Raw genomic sequence first — 21,702 nt, forward strand, 5'->3', positions numbered from 1 at the left:
GCTGGTGTGGCAGACAGTCAGAACAGTCAGTCAGACGGAAGGATAGGGAAGTGGTAAATGGTAAATGGCAAATGGATGGGAGGAAGTGGAAGTGCAGAAAAACAAGCGAACTCGAATGCCAAATGTAAATAAATTGAAACGCATGCAAGCATTATCCATTTCGTTTGGTCGCTACGTGACACTGACAATTGCCATTCGATTGTATTGTATACCGTTACAACAGATGCTACAGAGTTGCATTCGCATTCGAGCTCGGTTCTTAGGGTACTGTTTTGGTGTTTTTGCGTTTTGTGTCTGCTGTTTCGATTTTTGTGTGTTCTGAATCTTGTATGAAACAAGCAAAAAAAAAATATATATATATATATGGGGGATACTCGTGTACTGTTTGTGTGTGGGAGTGTTGCAAGCTGTGGCTGTGCTTAAGTCCCCCAATCCCCCAACACCCCTGTTGAGCTACTGAGCTTCTTCAGTAGCGTTGTATTGCGATACTATTAAAAAGGCGATGATTGTTCAATATATATATTCACAGTTTATTGTGGTGAAGTAAATAAGCGATACAGAGTCGAAAGGATAGTTAGCTGGATTCAAGACGGGGTCAGATTGAAGACGCGGGGGTCGGTTCAAGACGGTGTCGGATTGAATAGCTCGATTCCAAGACGATGCGCAGTGATTGCAAGATCAAGACTAATTCAAAGGGCAGGCGGGCGAATTGCCCGTGCCTAATGCGAGCGAGAGAGCGAAAGATCGAGAGAGTAATAGCGAAAGGCGATAGAAAGAAAGGTGTGGGATGAAGAGGCGAAGAGAACGGCTGCATAGGCTGCTGCCGTGAGGGAGCATGAATGCGTGCATGAGTTTGTAGGTAAATGACAATTTAGTACAGTGGGCAGTGCAAACAACGAACAATAATAAGGATTTACTCTACTGCTGCACCACTGGCTATAATCTATGCATTTGGCCACTATTTGGCTGCGTAACCAAACATACTCCCCCGTTGAAGATCACGGGTCTTTAACATCCTTCTTTGGCAGCCACATTTCCTTTGTTGATCCAGGTGACGTCTTTAGTATAGCCACTCCGGAAACCATGCCTGACTCGACGAAGAGGTCCAATACTCGTGCGAGGGGGCACTTTATACTGGTTAACTGAAAATAACACAGGAGAACGTGGATCTGATGCGCGAGACTGAGACACCTCTCCTGCAATTATCCATCCTAGCCTGGTTTCCTGAAGACGTGGCAGACCAGCTCCCAATTGGATTTGGCCAATGCAGAGAAGCTCAAAGAACAGTCCCGCTCCAATAAGAATGTCCACAGGTTGAGACTTGTAGAACTTGGGATCCGCTAACTGTGTGTTGCAGGGAATGTTCCAGCTGTTTAGGTCGATATTGCAGTTAGGTTGACTGGACGTAATGGTGGGAGCAACTACTGCCGAAATGGTCGTGGCATAACTTGAGGTGCGTGATTCCAGGTTGATATCTACGCAGCATCCTTCCGATGTGGCACGCGACTCGCCGAGACCAGACACCAAAACATCCGACACTTTCCTTTGAAGCTGCAACTGCTGAGCCAGGCGAGAAGTAATGAGATGCACCTGCGATCCAGAATCAAGCAAGGCACGGCATGGAATGAGTGTACCAGAGCGATTCCTTACGCTGATTATGGCAGTGGCAAGAAGAACGATGTCCTGCCTGTGACTCTAGGCCAAAAGCGATGTTTCTGACGCTGTTGCAGTATGTACAAAGCCAGAGGGTCCCGCGGGCAATTGCGGAGCCGATGAAGAATGTGACAGTGAAGGCAGAATGGATTGAGAACCGTAAGACGGAGACTCGAAATGAAGTAGAGTGTGATGTCTAGCTCCACATATTCGGCAGGATCGAGAATGATATGCACCCTGCATGTGGCCTGCCTTGAGACAGTTGGTGCACAGTGACTGTTTCTTAGTTTCCTGAAGCCGAAGTTGAGCGGACAGATTCCCAAATTGCGAACACGCATAAATTGAGTGTCTGGATCACCGCAGAATGTACAGACCTTGGAGCTGCTTGCCAGGGATTCCGACTGCTCTGGGTGTACATATCATTTGCGTGCTCTTGGGTTTTTAACCCCTGGCACCTCTGCTCCAGAAACGTGGCGAATTCCTGGCTGGCGGGTATGCTATCCAACGACGAGCATTCCTCCCACTTGGTTTGTGTGGCACTGTCCACCTTCAGCAGCAGGCTGTGTATTGAGATGCAGTAGGCTGTGTATTAAGATGCAGTCAGCAATCTGCTCCTTTGTCCCCATACTTTGTAAAGCTCGCAGATTGGCATTAACTGTATCCGAAGGGACCGTAGTTGGGAAACAGTGAGGCCTCGACACGCTGCAAGCTCAGAATGTCTGTGACATGTGCCTGAAAGATGAGACGCTTGTTATTAAATCGTTTGCTGAGTAAATCTAGAGCAATAGGATAGCTGGCGTGGCTAATTCCAGCGACGAGATCGTGTCCAGCGCTGGTCCCTTTAGGCATGATCGTAAATGCTGCAGCTTCTCGACATTCGTAAGGTCAGGGTCCATCTATAATGGAGGGACATGCCCCAAACGAGGAATACGAGCGTAGCCCCCACCGACTCAGGTAGCTTCAACTCCGGCAGGCGTGGCCGCTTGCACGACGACCGTAGTTGGGGCCTCTCTACATGGTCCGCCCGCATTGTTGAACATGGTAGCATTGTGGGCTGCCGCTTGTTTAACTCTCGCTTCATGCGAATCTCCAGCATGACCACGCACTCGTCAAACTCATCCCTCAAGGGACTACCGATCTCATCGAGATCAATCTTCTCCAGGGCATTATGGTGCTCGTTGAATGAAGCTACAAGATCCGCTAGCAACTTCAGCCTCACGTTCAGCTCCTCCTCACTGATCTCGCCAATCCTCTCCTGCCGACGGCCGTTTCGATTCTCCGTGCCGCCCTAGCATGGATTGCACCTTGCGCTTGTAGAATGCAGCTTCCGAATCAACGAACAGGGGAGAGATCGAAGGGGTGCTATTAGAAGCCATCGTGTATGTTCAATAGAAAAGCTGGGCTTAGAGTCACTGAGAGAGTGTAGAGGTACAGCCGTGAACAACCTCGAACAGTTTTACACGACTGTACAATCGTCGCAGCGTTTAAAAACACACAGCGCAGTTTTACAGACACAGCGGAGCTAACAGTTTGAAACGCACTGCACTTGTGCATCCGACAACAACAAAGGCATGCACACTGAGAGCACGAACCGAAACGAAACAACAGCAAGCAAGCAGACCGCAAAGCAGATGACGCGAGAACCGTTTCTGTTGCTTGTGCACAAACGATGAACCGAACACCGTGGTTCAAAGCGAATTTATCCAACGAAAATGTTTTTTGTGATACAATTTAAAGAGTTTATGTTTATATCACGTTGGGGTCACCAAATGTTGAGCTACTGAGCTTCTTCAGTAGCGTTGTATTGGATACTATTAAAAGGCGATGATTGTTCAATATATATATTCACAGTTTATTGTGGTGAAGTAAATAAGCGATACAGAGTCGAAGGATAGTTAGCTGGATTCAAGACGGGGTCAGATTGAGACGCGGGGGTCGGTTCAAGCGGTGTCGGATTGATAGCTCGTTCCAAGCGTGCGCAGTGTTGAAGTCAAGCTTTCAAGGCAGGCGGGCGATGCCCGCCTGGAGCGAGAGGCGAAAGTCGAGAGAGTAATAGCGAAGGCGTAGAAAGAAGGTGTGGGATGAAGAGGCGAAAGAGACGGCTGCTAGGCTGCTGCCGTGAGGGAGCATGAATGCGTGCATGAGTTTGTAGGTAAATGACAATTTAGTACAGTGGGCAGTGCAAACAACAACAATAATAAGGATTTACTCTACGCTGCACCACTGGCTATAATCTATGCATTTGGCCACTATTTGGCTGCGTAACCAAACAACCCCCTCACTGAAAACTGAACACTGAACACTGGGAGTTAATATTTTACTGATTGGATACAAAAGAGTTTCAACGTTAAACGAATATTTAGTTCTTGCTTCAAATTTAAACACATTTTTGTACAGTAAAAAACTTTGTGAAAGAGATTTAAGTTTTGGAGTTTGGAGTTTTATTGAGTTGAGTTTCTTGTTTGTTTGTTTGTTTGGAGAAGACATTACGCAATGCTTAGCACATACATTTTTGTACATACATACATCGATATTAAATACATACGTATAATAGCTATGTCATAGTATTAGTGGCAAACACATTGAATCAGAACGTTAAACGGAAATGGTATTCAGAGTAACAGAAAAACGGAGAAAAGATAATGGATAACGTTTAATAGGGTAAAGAAAACGCAAAAACTTAGAAAACGTAAAACCGAAAACCAATACACCATTAAGATCACAAAACGAAACGAAATTTCAACTCAAAATTTGAGATACAATCCAAAATAATAAAATACAAAATAATAAAGAAATCAAATTCAAATTCAGAACAAGTAAATATCATGTGTAAAGAATATATAATATATATAGATAAATGTATATATATTTAAATAGAACATGGCCATTACCTTTCGCATTGACGTAGCGTCCACGAAGCGATGATCCACAGGGAGACCATGAAGACCAATAGAACCGTTCCCGGGCATATTGTCATTAGAGTTTTTAAAACGAATCTACAAGAGTCGAAGGATCATTACAAAAAAAGAGTTTTTATTAAATTTTATTAATATTAATTTAATTTTATTAATTGCAACCGCAACTCTCCTTTCCCCGTAAGCTTTAAAGACATTGCGCTTTCTAGTTGTTTATTGTGATGGACAGTCAGGCAGATATACTAATAGACCAAAAGACAGACAGACAGACATACTGGCGCACAGCCGGGTAGAGCTAGAGACCTAATTTTCAAAACAGACAAAGCCGTAAAGATGGATGGACAGCTAGACCCCACAGCACACCCACACACACACAGACAGATGGACATACGTGGACAGCCAGAGCGAGGAGGGGCAGCCAGATAAATGAACAGGTGGATGGAACTGGCGGACGGACACACACACTGAAGGTCAGACAAACAAAACGGATGGAAAGGTTAACAGACAGTTGGATAGACGGAGGCTGTATATAATTGAACAGACAAATAGAATACCAACTGAGAGACAGGTGCTTAACGAGTTGGAAAGCGGACATGGAATATGGTTTCAGACAAATATCCTCTCATGTTGTGTACAGATGATATTGATCGTTTTCTGTGATTATAAACTAAGATTGTTAGCGTCTGAGGTATGTTTGGAAAAACTACAATGAAATTGTGATTTGTCCTTACAGATTCCTGGCTGCACTGCTTTCACTGGCCTAGATACTATATGTATATATGTATGTGATTCCGCAGTGTCACCGGCTTCCCATTTTTTTTTTACTTTTAATTGTGTGCTTTACTTTTTTTTTTTCCATTGCTGAAGCCAGTTTAGTACTTCCCCATTGAATAATTGAATAGACTTACATATGTACAATAGTGTTTGTGGGGTGGGAGGATTGTCTGTCACATACCTTGTGTTAAAGTTAATCCTATTGAGAGCGCCGATGCTCCGTGATGATGCGTCTGTGAATAGCTTTGAATGCAGCAGCATTACGCGGCATATTAAATATAATCGAAGGAACATAGGTAATGATAAAGCTACGTCATATGGCACCATTTCGGTGCCAATTGTTTTATTCTTATTGGCCAATTTCGTCGTCCACTGGAAATAGTATTCGCCAGGAATTGGATGTATAGCGCATATAAAAAGTTCTAACCCTATTTGACTAATTCGTTGCCATGTCATTGCGATCCTCCAATCGTCGGCGCAGTTATCTATCATGAATAACTGTGACCGATGGCAATTTCATTTGCGATTCATTTGCATTTTGATTTGATTCGATTCGATTGGGTTCATATGCAATTCGATTAAATTTGAGTGCATTTTGGATTGCATTTCGCATCGCATATATAGTCATTATTGTCATCATCATCATCATCATCATGGTGAGTGCCAAAACGAACCGAGGCCAAAAGTACAGACAGACGGTGACAGAGAGAAGGAGGGAGAGAAAAACAAGAAGGAAGAGAAGGAAAAGAGAACAAGTATATGATTTATTAATTATAATTGGAGATTTATTGATTCGGTTCGATATTTTTTGCGACTAAACAAAATGAATTACACTCAAATATACGAGCATGAATTATTTGACAAGTACAACGTCCATGAGGTGTGTGTGTATGGTGTGTGTGTGTGTGTTTGGTGTGTGGGTGTGCTGTGCATGTGTGTTTGTGTTTGTGTGTGTGTTGTGGTCAATGGTGGGTGTCGTGGTGGTTGTGTCAGTGCTGCTAGTGGTGGTGACGGTGATTCTTTGTGGGAAGCAAACCCCTGAGTCAAGTTCAAGTTTTGTAAGCGGCTGTAAGAAGCTTCTTCGAAATTCCGTGATTCCGTGTCTCTCATGTTTGCGGCATATCCAGGCATTGCTTCTATCCATGTGAATATCTGTGTGTGTTTTTGTGTGTGTGTGGGGGATATATATAACTGTGTGTGTGTGTAAGGTGCAAGTACTTACTAGAAAGCAGCGTGCGTGTTCACGTGTAATTAGCACATTTCACTCGATTTCATTCTTGGTTTTTTTCTTCTTTTTTACCTTTTCATTTTCATTACGATTTCGATTTCGATTTGGATTCGTATATTACTGTTTTGGTTTTCGCTATCAAATCAAATTGGTATCGGAACCCAATCATTTCCTAACGACTCAACACAAGGGGGCGGCTACCAGAACCATAGTCAGGGCCAGGGCCAGGGCCAGGGAAGCTTCCTCATTGCTACGTACCCCTTTAAGGACTCACTCTCATTATTGGTAAGTATTCGAAACACGAGCAGGAGCAGGAGCAGTGCAGATGGGACAACACACAGCTCAATTACACAGCTATACAATATATATGTATGTGCGAGTATACACACAGTAGATTACAATCGAAGAATGTACAACATCTATGTGTGTATGCATGGCAGGGTGGCCAGAATCAGTAGTGGGCACAACATTCAGTGCATTTTGATTTTGAGTTCGAGTTATAATTGGTGTGTGGTTATTGTATTCTGGTTGCATATGAAGCATTCGCAAGTTAAGCCGACTGATTGGGTACTCGGATACACGGTAATTGATAATATAATTTCAATAATTAATCGAATCGAATCGAGAATCGAGTTCATGGTCATCGCCCATCGATCTGCTGATATCTTAGAGCTCCACTAGGTCTAAACAACACTTTCTCTTTTGGCTAAACAGTCACAAAGTCCTGTGTTGAATTCTTCTTCCAAACTCAAACTTTGGGTGATGAATGGAATTGGGGATTGATGCTTGATAGATACACATATCGATTGGATTGGATTGGATTGATTGCAAAATTCAGTATCGACTTAGCAATGGGAATGCTCATATGTATGTATTTGTATGTGCTTGTATGTATGTTATGTATTTTGTATGCTGGTATGTTGGTATGTTGGTATGTTGTATGCATTGTGGGATTATGTATGCAAACCGATTGGTTAATTCTTTCAAAGTTAAATAGAAAAATAGGATCTGGAAAGCGTTCAAACTTTTGTGAACTCAAGACCATTAAGTGTCTAACGGCTTGGGAACGGTATGTAATCTTATTGTTATCCCTTTCAGACCGTGCATATTACAAAATCTTCAAGGATCCAAGGATCTCCAAGACACGCAAGGCTCATGCATTTCGCTTGCATTGAGCTTGACACCTTTTTTTTTTTTCAAAAAGTGATTAAAAAGTATTCCAAACATCAAAATGTGCTTATAAATTTTTTAGCTTAAAATGCGTCTTTTTTACTCGTTTTTTACTGTCGTAAAACAGACTTCAGTAGTTTTATCGTTTGCCGTCGGTTTGAAACGGATATCTCTTGAGATTTGGAAAAGTTTTTTGAGTCCAAGTATCAAATAAATTTTAAATTCAAAATTTTTCAAAGTTAGGCTCAGAGACTGACTCCTAAGAGGATTTAAGGATCATTTTAGAATCCAGAATAGTTGAATAAGAAAGAGAAGCACTTAAGAAAAGATGAGAAAATTTCATACACCCATTCTAAATGGAAACAGAAATCCTCTCGACAATTGCTTCATAAATAATGAATATTTCTGCAAAATGTTTTTTGAAATTTTCAAATATGTATTAAGAGTCTACCAAATCTGTTTGCATGTGTGCGGCACTCTGGGGGTTCAGACAATGCCAATAGGAGAGGTTAGTGTGAGAGAAGGTGGTTCAGTGGTTGAGTGAGTTTCTGGGGTGCAATTTAAGCCACAATTTGTTCGTATCAGCCAAGCAGTTGCCTTGAACAGCGTGTTTTTTTGTAGTATCTGTATCTGTATCTGTTTCGTAGCTGTATCTGTAGCTGTAGCTTTTGTGGCTTGTAATAATTGTATTTGACGGGAAAACGAAACATAAAAAATTAAATCAAAAATTGAGTAGAGTCTTGAATAAGTATTTTATATACACTGTACACTTTACACTATACAAACGATTTTTTATGTAACGCGATTTCAACTAAACATCGATTTTGCAGCAGCTTGCTTGTTTTTTTTTGTCTTCCGTTTGGCACTACTCGTACGTACACGTAAACGTACACAGAGAGATACATATGCATACATATATACAGATAGATATACATATATTCGAGTATGTCTGCTCTAAGCACGATCTATGATTTTTATAGCTACTCTAGGCATATGTTCTGTTGTTTTTTTTTTTGTTGTTTTTTTTTTTTTTGTATTTGGTTGCTTCCGTTAATGGTACATAACACTATGCATGGTATTTGTTGTTTGGTTTTTATTGTTTGTTTGGATTTACTCACAAATAGTTGAAGTATGTATGGTAGATATTATAATAAGTATTACTTACTGAATTCTGCAAAGCATAATGGAAGGTAATTACATATTAAATTTTTACTTGTAAACATCAACATTAATTTTTTAGGGGGGTTTATACATATATATATAAACATTTAATCGGAGTTATATATTTTGGTAGAGAGAGAGAACAAATTGTGTGAAGAATACGAATTATGAGATTGGGGGCTTGGTTTTTTTTTTTTTTTTTTTTTTTTGTATATTAAGAGAGAGTATATTTCAACTGATTGACTGACTGGTTGGTTGATTGATTGACTGGTTGACTGACAAACTGATCGCTGATATCGATGATTGAACAATTGATTCGAATGACCTGACTTTTGACTGATTGAATCATGGACATGGAAATGGTTGGATGCGTTGTGAAAGTTGTTGAGGGTTGTTGTTGTTGAGTTTTGCGGTTTTTCTTTTGCTGGTTCGATTTCGATCCGATTGCGAGATTGATTTTCTGATTGCCGATAGCGATATATATGTAAATATCGACATCGACATCAATTACCAATCCAATTCGATAACTGAACACAGGACTTTGCCCCCACAGAGAGTCACAGTTATTCCGATTTCATTTAAAATTTTCGAGTTTTTAATTATCACTTTTTTAGAATTCGATTCCAACACAAGCTAACAAATGTTCAGAAGGTTAGTTATCTTCTTCCACTTCTCTTCGGCTCTCATTGTGATCTTGAGTCATTATCGGTAGAGCTTTATGTATGCTAGTAGATAATAATTGTTGTAATTGTAGTAAGTTGTATATAAATATATATATATTTATGTTTCGGTTCATGTTCAGAGATAGTCAATAGAGTTATGTACTAGGCAAATTTTCATATGCTCCCATGCTTTCTACGAAAAAAATTCAACTAGATTTCAACAAGGAAGAATTCCCATACCGATTTCTACAATTTTCATGTGAGATTTCATTGAGATTGAGGACAAATCGGTATGGGAACTATATACATATATGGAATATATGCTGCATATGTTGATAATTAACTCATGCTACACTAGATATTTAATTGTAAACACATTTCTAGAATATAATTTATTGGTTTTCATATACTTTTGTTATTTATTTTGTTTTGTTTTTGTTTTGCGGTTAGTTAGTTTTTAAACGAAACGAGAAAAATTGAACACAAAACCAATAAGTAATTAATTAATTAATTAGAAGAAGAGGAAGTAGAAGTGGAATGTATTCGGTATATATAGTATATATATATATATATATATATATATATATATATTTATGATCATATTTCATCATTGGTTATTATAGTTTTTAGAGCAAAAATTAAACAAATTATGGTGCTGTACATGCAACTGGTACTGGAAGCGCATATTGGAGGTAAACGAGTACGAGAACGAACGATTTTTGGAATGGAATGCTGGAATGCTGTGGCTAGAAGTTTTTCTATCGATCGCAAAACCAAAGGAATGAAATGAAACGTAATGGCAGCGAAACACTTAATGCCAGCCAATAATCGCGATCGAGATTTAATTTGATAGAAGCTTTAGATTTGAAATTTAGATTAGATTTCTCAAGGGAAAACTAACGTTCCCGAATTTTCCGAAAGCTTATTGACCGGACCACACAAAAAACATACGAGAGCTAACGATTTGATTCGCTAAAAGTTCGGCTTAACTTGGTATTCGATTTCGCTGGTACTCGATAATCGATGGAATAAATATTAAAGATTAAAGCGCATGGGTGGACCAAAAAAGAAGAAGGAAATTGTGGAACTGTGGTGAAAAGAGTGGTGTGGTGGTTAAGGTGAGTTTTTTTTTTTTTTTGTGGTGAATGATAAATGGTTTAGCTGTATGTACAATGTTTCTGCGCTGATTTTCTGGTTTCTGGCATTGTAATGGGGTACGGGTTGAGTGGTTGGTTTTTCGGTGAGTGAAACAATGGAACGGTCCACAGGAAGGTGGTAAGGGAGGGGGGTTTTTTTGGGCATGGTGTTTCTCGAAAAACAAAAAGGAAGTACGAGTATGACTGAAAAATGGCCTGCGAAATGATGGAATGAAGCGAGATATAAACGAAATATTGAGGGGGCTGGGTGAAAGAAAGAGAAAGAGTGTGGGGTAAAAGGAGCCAGGGTGCTGACAGGATATGGGTGGTGTGGTGGGTGGGGGGGGGGGGGGAGGTTGGTGTATGTGTGGAAGATGTTACAAAATGCGGAAACGGAAACGTAGCTTTCTTTCTCACTCGTTCTTCTCACTCTCGCAATCGCGCTCTCTCTCACTCGCACTCCACTTCTCTTCTGGATGTTCTCTAACGGTACATGCATGCAGGAGTAAATATCTCTCTCTCGCTCTCGCCCATTCACTTGCCCAAAGTATGCGGGAAGAGGGGAAGGTAGCACACAAACGGGAAACGGAAACAGGGGGGGAGCAAGGGGAAACGGAAATCAAAAACCAGAAACAAGAAAATGTTCAAAAACAGCAAACAAACAAACAATCGAACGAACAAACAAACGAAACCAAGATGAGATGGTGAGACAGTGGGAACGGGTAACATTGGAATGGAGCGGGATTTTGGGGAATAGCAGGGTATGGGCTATATCTGGGTATATCGGTTATATATAGAGATGACAGTGACAGTGAGAGCGAGAGTGACGGCACGGCAACGTTAAAAATAGTTAACGATGACGACGACCATCAGCAAGAACACATCAAATAACATCTGGAAAAGAGAATACAATGTTTCACTCACTCTCACCTGCACTTCCAAAGCATGGTAAGCTACTATAAGTCCTAAAAGAATCACAGTCGAAACAGATATTAAGGTTTTTAACGCTGTCGAGTAGAACGATGCCTGCAAATAAGCAAAAAATATACACATATTTTTTTAATATTTTGTTGTCGGATGAGCATCAGAGCATCTTTTTTGTAATTACCTTTGTGTAGACACCGGCACTGCTCAGCTCGTTCTCAATCACCATCACAATGATGCCGAACATGCCCATGACCAGGGCATAGTCACTGATGCGCTTGCGCTTCTCAAAGAGGGCTTTCCTCTTGCCCAGGCGATAGCCCACATTGGGTTTGTGTTTGGCCGAGTTTGTCGATGGCTTCCTGGACGTATTGCCGCCAGTAAGAGCACGTTCTTCCATATACCTAAGAGTTTGGATCGAGTGGTGGGGCGGGGGGGGGGGGAGGGAAAGTAGAAAGAGTAGAATGAGTTCTGGATTCTAGTCCACAAAATATAAGCATACACTCGCCAACCACATCCACTCCCATCCATTTACTCATTCATTCGACTATCAATAGATCGATTCGCTAGTGCTTTTGATGCTTGGACTGGGACTAAAGGGACTATGGGATGGGTTTATCTATAGAGCACTAATGATATTAGTTCTTCTTATTCGTTTATAGGTCTACTCAGGGATGGTTTTCTAGGGCTGCTTATGGGAGAGTGGTTCCTACTCTACTTCTAAATGAATCTCATCCATCACATTCTCTTAGTTAGACTTCATTGCCTCAAAAGCGTCACAAAGCGTCTCCTTTATCCTATTCCATTTGGTTCTACGCACTTTAATTGTTCCATTCCCATATTGGCCACGTTTATCTTGTTCCATTTCTTCATTCCAATCGGTTTCCAAGGCTACATCTTAGCATCCTAATTAATCCCCACTTCTCCTTCGCTGAATCGATGTTGGCTTTGTATTTGCATAACAGTGTATCCCCCAAAACCATTTCATTTGGGAGGGAGAATAGTCCACACAGATCGCTGACTAATGCTTAAGTGGCTCGCTCCAAGGACTACTGCGTTGAGAGGTATCCCTGTGGATAGGCGGAGGAGCTGTGGGTTTGGGTGAGTGCTGGAGTCCTGGAGTGCTGGGGGGTTAAGTCAACCCAACTCAATCGAAATTCGCTCCGCTCGAACTCTGGTCTGCACCTTAATAAATCCTGAATGCCATTCTGAATGACAGATTTGTGTGTTTTCGCTGTGGCTATGGCTATTTCTCTGGCTCTGGCTCTCGCCTAAATGTGTCATATCAATTTGTATCTTATGGATACACTGACTCACGCACACACACACGGGCACACGGGCACACGGGCACAGGGGCAAACGGAAGCACATACACGTAATCATACTCGTACTCGTACATATGGATGAGAAAAAGATGGCCAATAAAAATTTAGCTGACAAATGAAACACACACACACGCAGACACAGAGAGAGAAGCACAGTGGCCAAGAGAATGGAGGCTGTCCTCGTTCTCGAAGCCCATAGTCATTGCCATATTCCGCAGTCGGTAGTCCGCCTCCTGCCATCCAAACCCCCCGTCTCCTGCCACCATTTGTCTCTCCATAAACTGCTGAACTGTGCCAAATTGCCAACGTGATTGCTTGGGAAAATATCTTTCCGTCCACGACATTCATAGAGATTTATGGGAAACAGTGGACGCCGGACGACGGACGACGGACGCCGGACGCCCGGACACCGGAACAGTGGGGGATTCCTAAGAGAAATTGACTTTAGAGTGTTCAAAATTGAAACGAGATTCTCCTCTGCTCCGCTACTGTCCGCTTTTTCCTTTTAATAACCTTGCCAAGGGGATTATTTTTATTATTATTATTTCTTCCGGAAGCCAACGTTTTCTCGAGACAAAAGTCCTTATAGACATGGAGAAGCATACAAAATGTGAAAGCATATATAACAAACGAGCAGCTGCAACGAGCAATCAGTGTTGGGATCATTTACACGATGTTTTTTTATGAGTCAAAACGCTTTTGACCGGCATGTTGCAACATGGCACTTGTGATCGTTAAATGCTGCTTCCAAATGAACGTCGAATCACTTGAGGCACACATACTATTCATACATGATTAAATGCTTATGAGCATAGGAATGGTTTCTCTTTAAGATAAACTTTAATTTGTTTCTCCGTATCGGTACATATATGTACATGCTAAAGCACCGCAATCTAAATGGATAACCATTCTTTAATCGACCTCCCATCCGCCTCCCATCCGTCAACCATTCAGTAGGTTTTTTCTCTATGGCGGATTTCGAGTTCTTTGTTTATGTATGGATGTCTGCATGAATGCATTCATCAAAGCAGTCCTTTACTTTCAAAATGAATGAGTGAATTAGAATGCAAACTCGAATGAATTCAACTAAACTGTGTGGGCTGCGCGCCCCCATTAGTTTTGTAGCCATGCAGACTGCCCGCTAGCGTTGATGGTTCGTCAAGGATGGTGGATGAGTGCAGGCTTATATGTGTATACATACTCTAGGTACTCTAGGATCTGCGATGGGGTTTCTGGATCGGGCTATACATACATTTCATACCTAGGGTAGTCTGAGTGGATACCCACTAGTGCCTCGGCCGCTTCTTCGTTGCATCCAGATGAGATCTGTTCCCGGTTCGCAATGGAAGGTGTTTTCATCGAGCCAGGAATTGACAGTGTCGACGCCGGTTTGCGGAGCTACAAAATTTAGTTTATTTTCATATTTAAATTAATAATGGATTATAAAATTGGTTTCTGGGTATCGTGTTTTTTTTTTTTTTGTGGGTGCAACTAGCATCGGAGTGAAGGATCTAGATAACAAATTATGTACTATAGATATGCATACATTACCATTGGGTGGTGGGGGGGATGATGTGTACTGGGATATTTTGGGTACTACAGAATTTGCGTTACTTTCAGAGAATTCTTCTCCAAAGCTTAAAACTTAAATTCAATAAAGGAAAACAAACGGATTTTCATTCATAAGAAGTTTATTTCCCCCTTCTTTCCCCTTTCCCTTTTTGAAATACCTTTCGCCCGCATTCCATTTTCCGCAATTTTCCAGTTGAATAATAAAATTTCACTTATGAATATCTTACATTTTGTGGTGCCCCTTTCCCTTCCGTCTTTTTCCTCATTCTTTCAACCGAATGACGACATCTCGCTCTCACTCTCTCTCTCTTTCTCTGCGTTTGTGTGTGAACTTTCTCTTGTTTTATCTTGATTCTTGGTTTTGGGTGTAAGTCCAATTATTTCTGTCTAACCAAAACAGCGACAAAAATAAAAGGAAAAGAAATGGTAAACGGAACATAAAATAAAAACAAATCCACTCTCCATCTGTCGCTGACGCTTCCTCTCTCACCCGTACTCTGTCTCACACTGTCGCTATCTCTTGCTCAAGTGAAAAAAAGGAAGAAGTTTTGCGTAAAAATAAAACTAGAGTCCCACTACCACAACCCCCTTCCTTTTCTCACTGCTGGCAGGAAAAAGTAAAAGCTAAATAAAATCAGTGAAAAAAAAAGCCAGAAAAAAAGAGGAGAGGAGAGACAGAGAAAGACATAGAACTGCGTGTGTGTACAAATTTGGTCTTCATATTTAAATGAAAACTAAAAGATAAGTAATCCCCTTTTCCCACTTTTCCCTCCCACTGTGGGTGCGGTTTTGCATAAGCCGTGCGATAGGGGCTGGGGCAATAGGGCGAAGCGAGTGAGAAAGAGAAAGAGAGAGAGATTGGTAGGGGGAAAGTAGTAAAAGTCGTAAACTAGAGAGAAGAGAGACGTAGAGACTGCCTAAAATTCTGCTTGGAAATACCATTTTTTTTTTTTTTTTTGGTTTGCTTCCTTACTTTTTCATTGCTTTTCATAGGCGCCCCTCCTAGGGCTCTTGCTCGCTGTGCTGGCCCCTTCTAGGACTCGTTGCTAAATCCAAATATTTGTTTATAAAGAGCAGCTCAATTCTGCTTTCGAAGGGAGCTCCACCACTGGGCACATCTTAGGAGGAGCACCGACTACTACGTGACTGGTCGCCTGGGCAAGGGCTTAACGTTTTTACTTCAATTCGGCTGGGGATCCCCCCATATTCTACCCCCTCCCCTTAAAGGCGGTGGGATGCTGCTGCTGCTGTTTTTGTTGTTTAATTTTCATTGTTGTCTTTTCCAGCAATTTCTCTATTTTGTTCATTACAAATTAAACTTTATTTCTCATTTTGTTTGGGGGGAACAAATTTACTTTGGCTGCTGCTGGAAGGGCAATGCACTTCAAGAAAAAAGATACACAAATATATGTATGTATGTACATATGTATGTGCCTTTTTGGAGTTGAACTTTTCAGAGCTGAAAGCCCAAACCTCTGCTGCTAAGCCACGCTGGGAGGGAAAGGGAATAGGAATTGAGGGAAATTCTCTTCTTCATTCTGGCTGTAATAATGATCCGATCGGAATCCGATTCTGCAGTATGGCAGATGAGAGCTTTAGCTCTTATAGTCTCTGAGTTTGTGTATTTTGTATTTATAAATACATAAATACATAAATTTCTCCGAGTGTACAACTCACACATGTGTGTCTTAATGTCCATTTGCAACTGCAGAATATGTTGTCTGTCCCTCATTGAATGTGACTCTCTCTCTCTCGCTCACTCGAAGGGAAAGCCATAATCAGTTTTGGCTTTCGCTGTTTGTCAGTTGACATTTCCTTGGGCCACCAGTTCGTGCCACTCCCCTGTAATGAATGCTTTCCCCTCAGCACTACTGTCTGTCTATTTGTCTCGCTCTCTCTGTATCTGTATCTGTGTGCGTGTGTGCTGTCTCTCTGTGTGCATGTGTGTGGGTGAATTGGTTTATGCTAAGTAGATTTGCTTGAACGTGACTCCAGCTCCTGCTTCTGCCACTGCCCCTGCTCCTGTCTGTAGTTTGTAACTGTTTGTAAGCCCGATGAGTGGGGATGATGCTGATGCCGACTGACGACTTGACAGGGGATTTCCGGCGGTTTGTTAGCTCAACACCGAGGCGATCATGTGCATAAATTGACAAATTCATTAAGCTTCGGGAGCATTTGAGAAGGGCATAAGTGTGGATAGGCCATCCCTTGGGTGCATTTCCCCAAACCATTTTCCAACCATTGAAATGCAATCACACTCATGGAATAAAAACACGAAATGATGAGAGCTCCCAAAAGTATAGCATACTTTTTGGAGCAACTCGATTCAGAGATTAGGAAGGAGATGCCTGCAGAGCAGGTTAAGACGTCCTTGCCATGCATGGCCATGGTGTAAAAGTGTCCCAACTGATTTGAATCAGAGTATTTTTTGGCCCAAAAAATAGCATGGCTTCATGCGAAAAAGACTTTTGGCGAAAGTATAGACTATTTTCCAGGCAGAGAAATAGAGAGCGAAAAAGTCTCTGTGAATGCTTAAAACGAAAAACGAAAAAACATTAACATAGGTGAAAATTATTCCCCTTTCAAGGTTATCAATAGTCATTAAAAAAACGTACTGCTAAGCCACGCTGCAGCGTGGCTGGTTGAGTCTCTCAAGAGACTCAAAAACAAGCAATCAAAATTAGAGTCGGCGACAAAAAGAGAGCTTCCTTGGGGCAGAGTTGTGTAACATATTTCTTATTGATTTGCAATCAAAAAAATGAGAGAAAACATTATCTAAGAGACTGCGATGCCAGAAAAAAAAACAGAAATGATGAGAAGCACAAAAATTATAGCTTACTTTTCAGTGAATAGGCGAAAGAGGCAGCAAGAGAGAGAGAGAGAGAGACGCAGAAGGGCGGAGAGAATGGGCGCGGGAGTCACAATTGTTTGTTATTGTTTGCCCGCTGCGTGCCCCTTCACTCTTCCCTGCTTTTGCCATTACCCCGAACTCCACACACGCACAATTTTTGGGGCCCACACGCAACGCAGGAAAGTGAGGAGTGGAAGGGAGTGCGGTAGGGTGGTTTGGGGCACACACAGACACACACGAGACCAACGTCAACAGCAACATCAACGCCTACTTGTCAGCAGTAAAGGGTGTGGAGTGTGGGTGTGTGCCAGTGGAGTGTGCCTCTGGATGGGGCGGCATGCCCCCAGAGAGAAAGGGAGCGAGAGACGGGTCGGGTCGGGTCGAGCCGGTCCTGTCTACATATGCAAAAGGGAAAATCTATTTTTCGGCAGATGCGTGTCGGCTGTGTGTCGGCGGTCTGTGCCTGTGTCATGGGCCATGTGGCTGCATGCCACAATGGAACGGCAGACCGAACCGAACCGAAGCGAAACGAAACAAAACAAATTGCGCATATTTCTAGGACATCTAATGTCAATGATGCTAATTGGATTTCTTAATTAAGTTGGAAAGCGGCTAAAGCGGGAAACCGAAAAATAGAAAACCAAAAGCAGTTACAAAAACCGAAAAAAAAGGAACAACGGCAGGGCAAAGGGTGGGAATAAATGGAGGCATTTTGCTAGAAGATTAAGAGAAATCTTTTTCGGCTTTTAGTATTATTTCCCTCCCCCATCCCTCTAACGAGTGAAACGGAAGAATCCTGCACTTTATGTACATACAACTTCAAAGCAGGAATTTATAGTTTTATTTTAAATTAAAATTTCATCAAAGATTACAGGAGCTCCACTCGCCCCTTTTCCACCCTCTTCTGTCAGAAAGTTGAAACATTTCAAGCTCATGGAACTTCGAGTATATACAATTGTGTTCAATGAAATAGTAGTGCCGCACCTCATCACTTTCAAAACTCTTTTTGAGACACTTCCAGCTATCCAAATTGAACAAATGATACCTTTTTAAATAGAACGGACTGTATGCAATAGAAAACCGAAGAAATATCCATACATTTGAGTTCCATCTTCTTGTTTTACATGACATAAGCCGAATACCCATGAAATATGCTGTTCAATGAAATAGTAGTGGTTTTTTAGAACATTAAAAAAAGCAACGAAACTCAAATAAAAACATATATTTCATGTTTTTCATGTTTCCTGAGCTTTAATATTTAGTTTTTAATCAATTTGGTTTTCATTTCGAACTTGCACCGGCCGGATATGGGTCGATTAATCTCTTGCCAACGCTTCAATAGGATTTGAGCCGATAATCCATGAACCACTTGCTAAAACTTGGCTCTGGTTCACGGATTTGCAGTTGCAATAATGTATTTGGTATTCCCTCATAAGATTTCGATGAGATTTATATCCAGTTGGACAGTTGGCCATGGAAAAACGTCGATCTTTTCCGATAAAAATCAATTCCTAGCGAGCTTTTATGGGTGTTTCAAGTCATTATCTGGTTAAAATATCCTTTTAGCAGGAATTTTTCAACTGTAATATGAATGTAATGTATTCTAAAGTATGCCTACATCCTCAGTTTTGCTCAAAACCATACTATACTCAAACGCCAGGCCAGAAAGTACTAGCTCATATGAGCTGGGCCCCATAAGGCTCAGCCTAGCATGCCCAATGCTAATTTTTTCATGATTTTAGGTGGTAATCGGATTTCTGTGAATGCCAAACATAATCTTTTCAGTTTATCTTACCATATAATACAACTTTACTATCTTTAGTCAAAAGTATTTTTGTCACTGTGACACAGGCCATTCCACATGCGTTTTTCCAAACTGAAGTCGTGCACCCATGTACTCTTAGACCCAAACGCGGTGCTTTCTGGGACTTCTTGCATTCAAATAATACAAAATCGATTTCCAGTCTACTTCTTTTAGTTAATTGGGTTAAATACAATAGTGAGAGTGCCTACAACTTAGTTTTCAATCCCATTATACCTCCTGTTTTTAAGTTTTTAGTCTAACTCTTAGGTCTCCTCTTCTGGACCGAGCAATGATTTCTTCAACGCCTCAAAATCAAAAGTACCGCTATGTCCAAAACTTTCTTTCATCAAATTATTCAATAACCAAATTGAGCTTACGGATGGTGACTTATTTAAATTAATTTGCTTTGTTTTTTCATTTTTAAAAATAAATTTAACCCAGCACTACTATTTCATTGAACAGCAGATATCATGGGTAGTTGTCTAAAGTCTTAAATAACAAGAAGATAGAATTCAAATGTAATGGGGTTTCTTCAAGTTTCTAATGCTTACATTCCAGGCTTTCCGTAAAGGTATCACTTGTTCAAATTGAAAGACTAGAAATATCTCAAAAAGGGTTTCGAAAGTGATGAGGTGCGGCACTACTATTTCATTGAACACAACTGTACATATGTACATAAAAATGCATATAAGACCATCTGAAATATTATAGCTCTATGGAACTTTAATTAAAAGTTTTTCTAATGAATATTTAAAATCACAACGGTGAACGGAAATGATGTTTTCTGAGCTCATACTGCAGGAAAATTAATGGAAAACAAATCAAAAAAGTATGATAGCTCGAATGGCAATTAAGAGAAAAGAAAACCCTGAAAATGCAATAAATGCAACAAACGAAACGAAAGCAATAGATGCCATCTGTGCAATGAGTGCAAGAGAAATGTGTCAAGAATTTCCATTTGGAAACCCAAGGGAACGCAAGCGGGTTCCCCACAAATCTGCAAAGTTCTTTCTCACTTTCAAGCTCCTGGAATCGACAAAGGCTGCTGCTGAAATGACTTCCGACTGCTGAAACTTTCCACTTAGTAGATTTTCTCAGCACACTTTTGCCGACAGGTTTTTACCCACCGTTGACACAACGATTTTTTATGCTGTTTAAGAGCCTTTTTTTTAGAGTTAAATTAAATGAAAAGCAAATTACTACCCTCTGTTTGGCAAAAGTTTTTACGATTCTAACGATTATAGATTATAATCTATTATATATTATATATATATATATATATATTATAATCTTATAAATTATGCTATGTGTATTTTTCCCTAACTTAAAGTAAAGAAAATACTATTTCGGATGAGTTTTAGCATGCGTCTCAAGAATCTATGGAATGTTAGCTTTCAAATGGTAGTAAATCATAGAGACATTTGAGAAAGAGAAACATGTCCTTTCGCTATCTTAAAGAGAGGACTATTTTCTGGATCCACGACAAACTTATCCGCTTAAAAGAGTTGCATAAAATGTAATATTTTATATTCCACCAACGAATAAATAAATATATGTATATATAATATTTAGAGAAAAACTATAATTGTCAAGTGTTTAAAGCTCACGTTTACCTCGTGTATACAAATCCATGCCACGCACACACACACACACACACACACACACACAGAAACTAGCAGCTAGCAACTGTGTGTGTGTGTGCCACGCCCCAAAATTATTTCTCACCTGCGTTCTCACCTTTAAACGAAAATTAACATACTCATTGCCCGCCGCCCGCCCCCCACCCCCCGTCCCGGCTCGACGACAACGACACACACAGAGAGTTTTATGAGCTTCGCATCGACACGCATACTCCACTCACCAACATACACACACTAGCACACACATCTACACATATGTATAGAAAAACCCACACACACACACACACACACACACACACACACACACAGACTCACCCGTAAAGTGGTAAAGTGAAAGGAAATTGGTGGAAATTATCGAGTTTCCTATACAAAACGCGGCCAGCACGCAAAAACGAAGCAAATAATGAAACGAATCAAAAGAAGAAACACACAAAAACTAGACGACGGCAAAAAGGAAACTTGGAAAATGGCTTTGAAATGGAAATGGGCGGGTCGAAAACGAAGGGGGGTTCTTGGAGTTGGAGAAATGCCTAACGATAACGATTAGGCACCACCCCCCACCCAGCCACTCTCGCCTTTTGCAATGCACACCCTGATAGGGTATCACAAAAGTTGGACCGGATTTCAGATACACGTGCAAGTATATTAGATATACTTGCAGCAGCTAGTTTTAAATTAGTTTTACAATTAGTAAACTTTGTCGTCGCCAAAAGTTATAAACACACACACGAGTATCTGCATCAGCATGTGGTACCTTTTGGGTAAGTGAATTTCTTAATGAATATATGTGTGCTGCATTTCAGCAGCAAGGAAGGCCCGTGATAATGATTTTTGAGAAATTTTACGAACATAAGAGACCCAGTCTGTGTATATCAACAGATTTATAT

At 40.9% G+C, this 21,702-nt stretch overlaps 1 protein-coding gene across 22 annotated transcripts in view; it reads right to left on the reverse strand.

Annotated features, from left to right (window-relative positions):
• The window catches only part of LOC111074393 (small conductance calcium-activated potassium channel protein), a 72,620-nt gene that overhangs the window by 17,550 nt on the left and 33,368 nt on the right, over positions 1–21,702 (reverse strand). For 12 of the 22 annotated variants that reach the window (XR_005968609.1, XM_041596265.1, XM_041596267.1 and 9 more), the window contains 6 exons: positions 14,201–14,346; positions 11,808–12,027; positions 11,630–11,725; positions 8,906–8,911; positions 5,524–5,840; positions 4,545–4,649 (listed from right to left, as the gene is read on the reverse strand). Coding sequence is in view for 21 of the 22 variants with exons in the window: in XM_041596265.1 (XP_041452199.1) it covers positions 4,545–4,649; positions 5,524–5,840; positions 8,906–8,911; positions 11,630–11,725; positions 11,808–12,027; positions 14,201–14,346 (890 nt within the window). In the remaining variant the exon portion in view is untranslated. Of the gene's footprint in view, positions 1–4,544; positions 4,650–5,523; positions 5,841–8,905; positions 8,912–9,098; positions 9,627–11,623; positions 11,726–11,807; positions 12,028–14,200; positions 14,347–21,702 lie in introns of those variants that run through there. The other 10 variants (XM_041596261.1, XM_041596262.1, XM_041596257.1 and 7 more) reach the window with 5 other exon arrangements.

The sequence above is a fragment of the Drosophila obscura genome, unplaced genomic scaffold, assembly GCF_018151105.1.
Source record: "Drosophila obscura isolate BZ-5 IFL unplaced genomic scaffold, ASM1815110v1 contig_97, whole genome shotgun sequence".
Lineage (NCBI taxonomy): Eukaryota > Metazoa > Arthropoda > Insecta > Diptera > Drosophilidae > Drosophila > Drosophila obscura.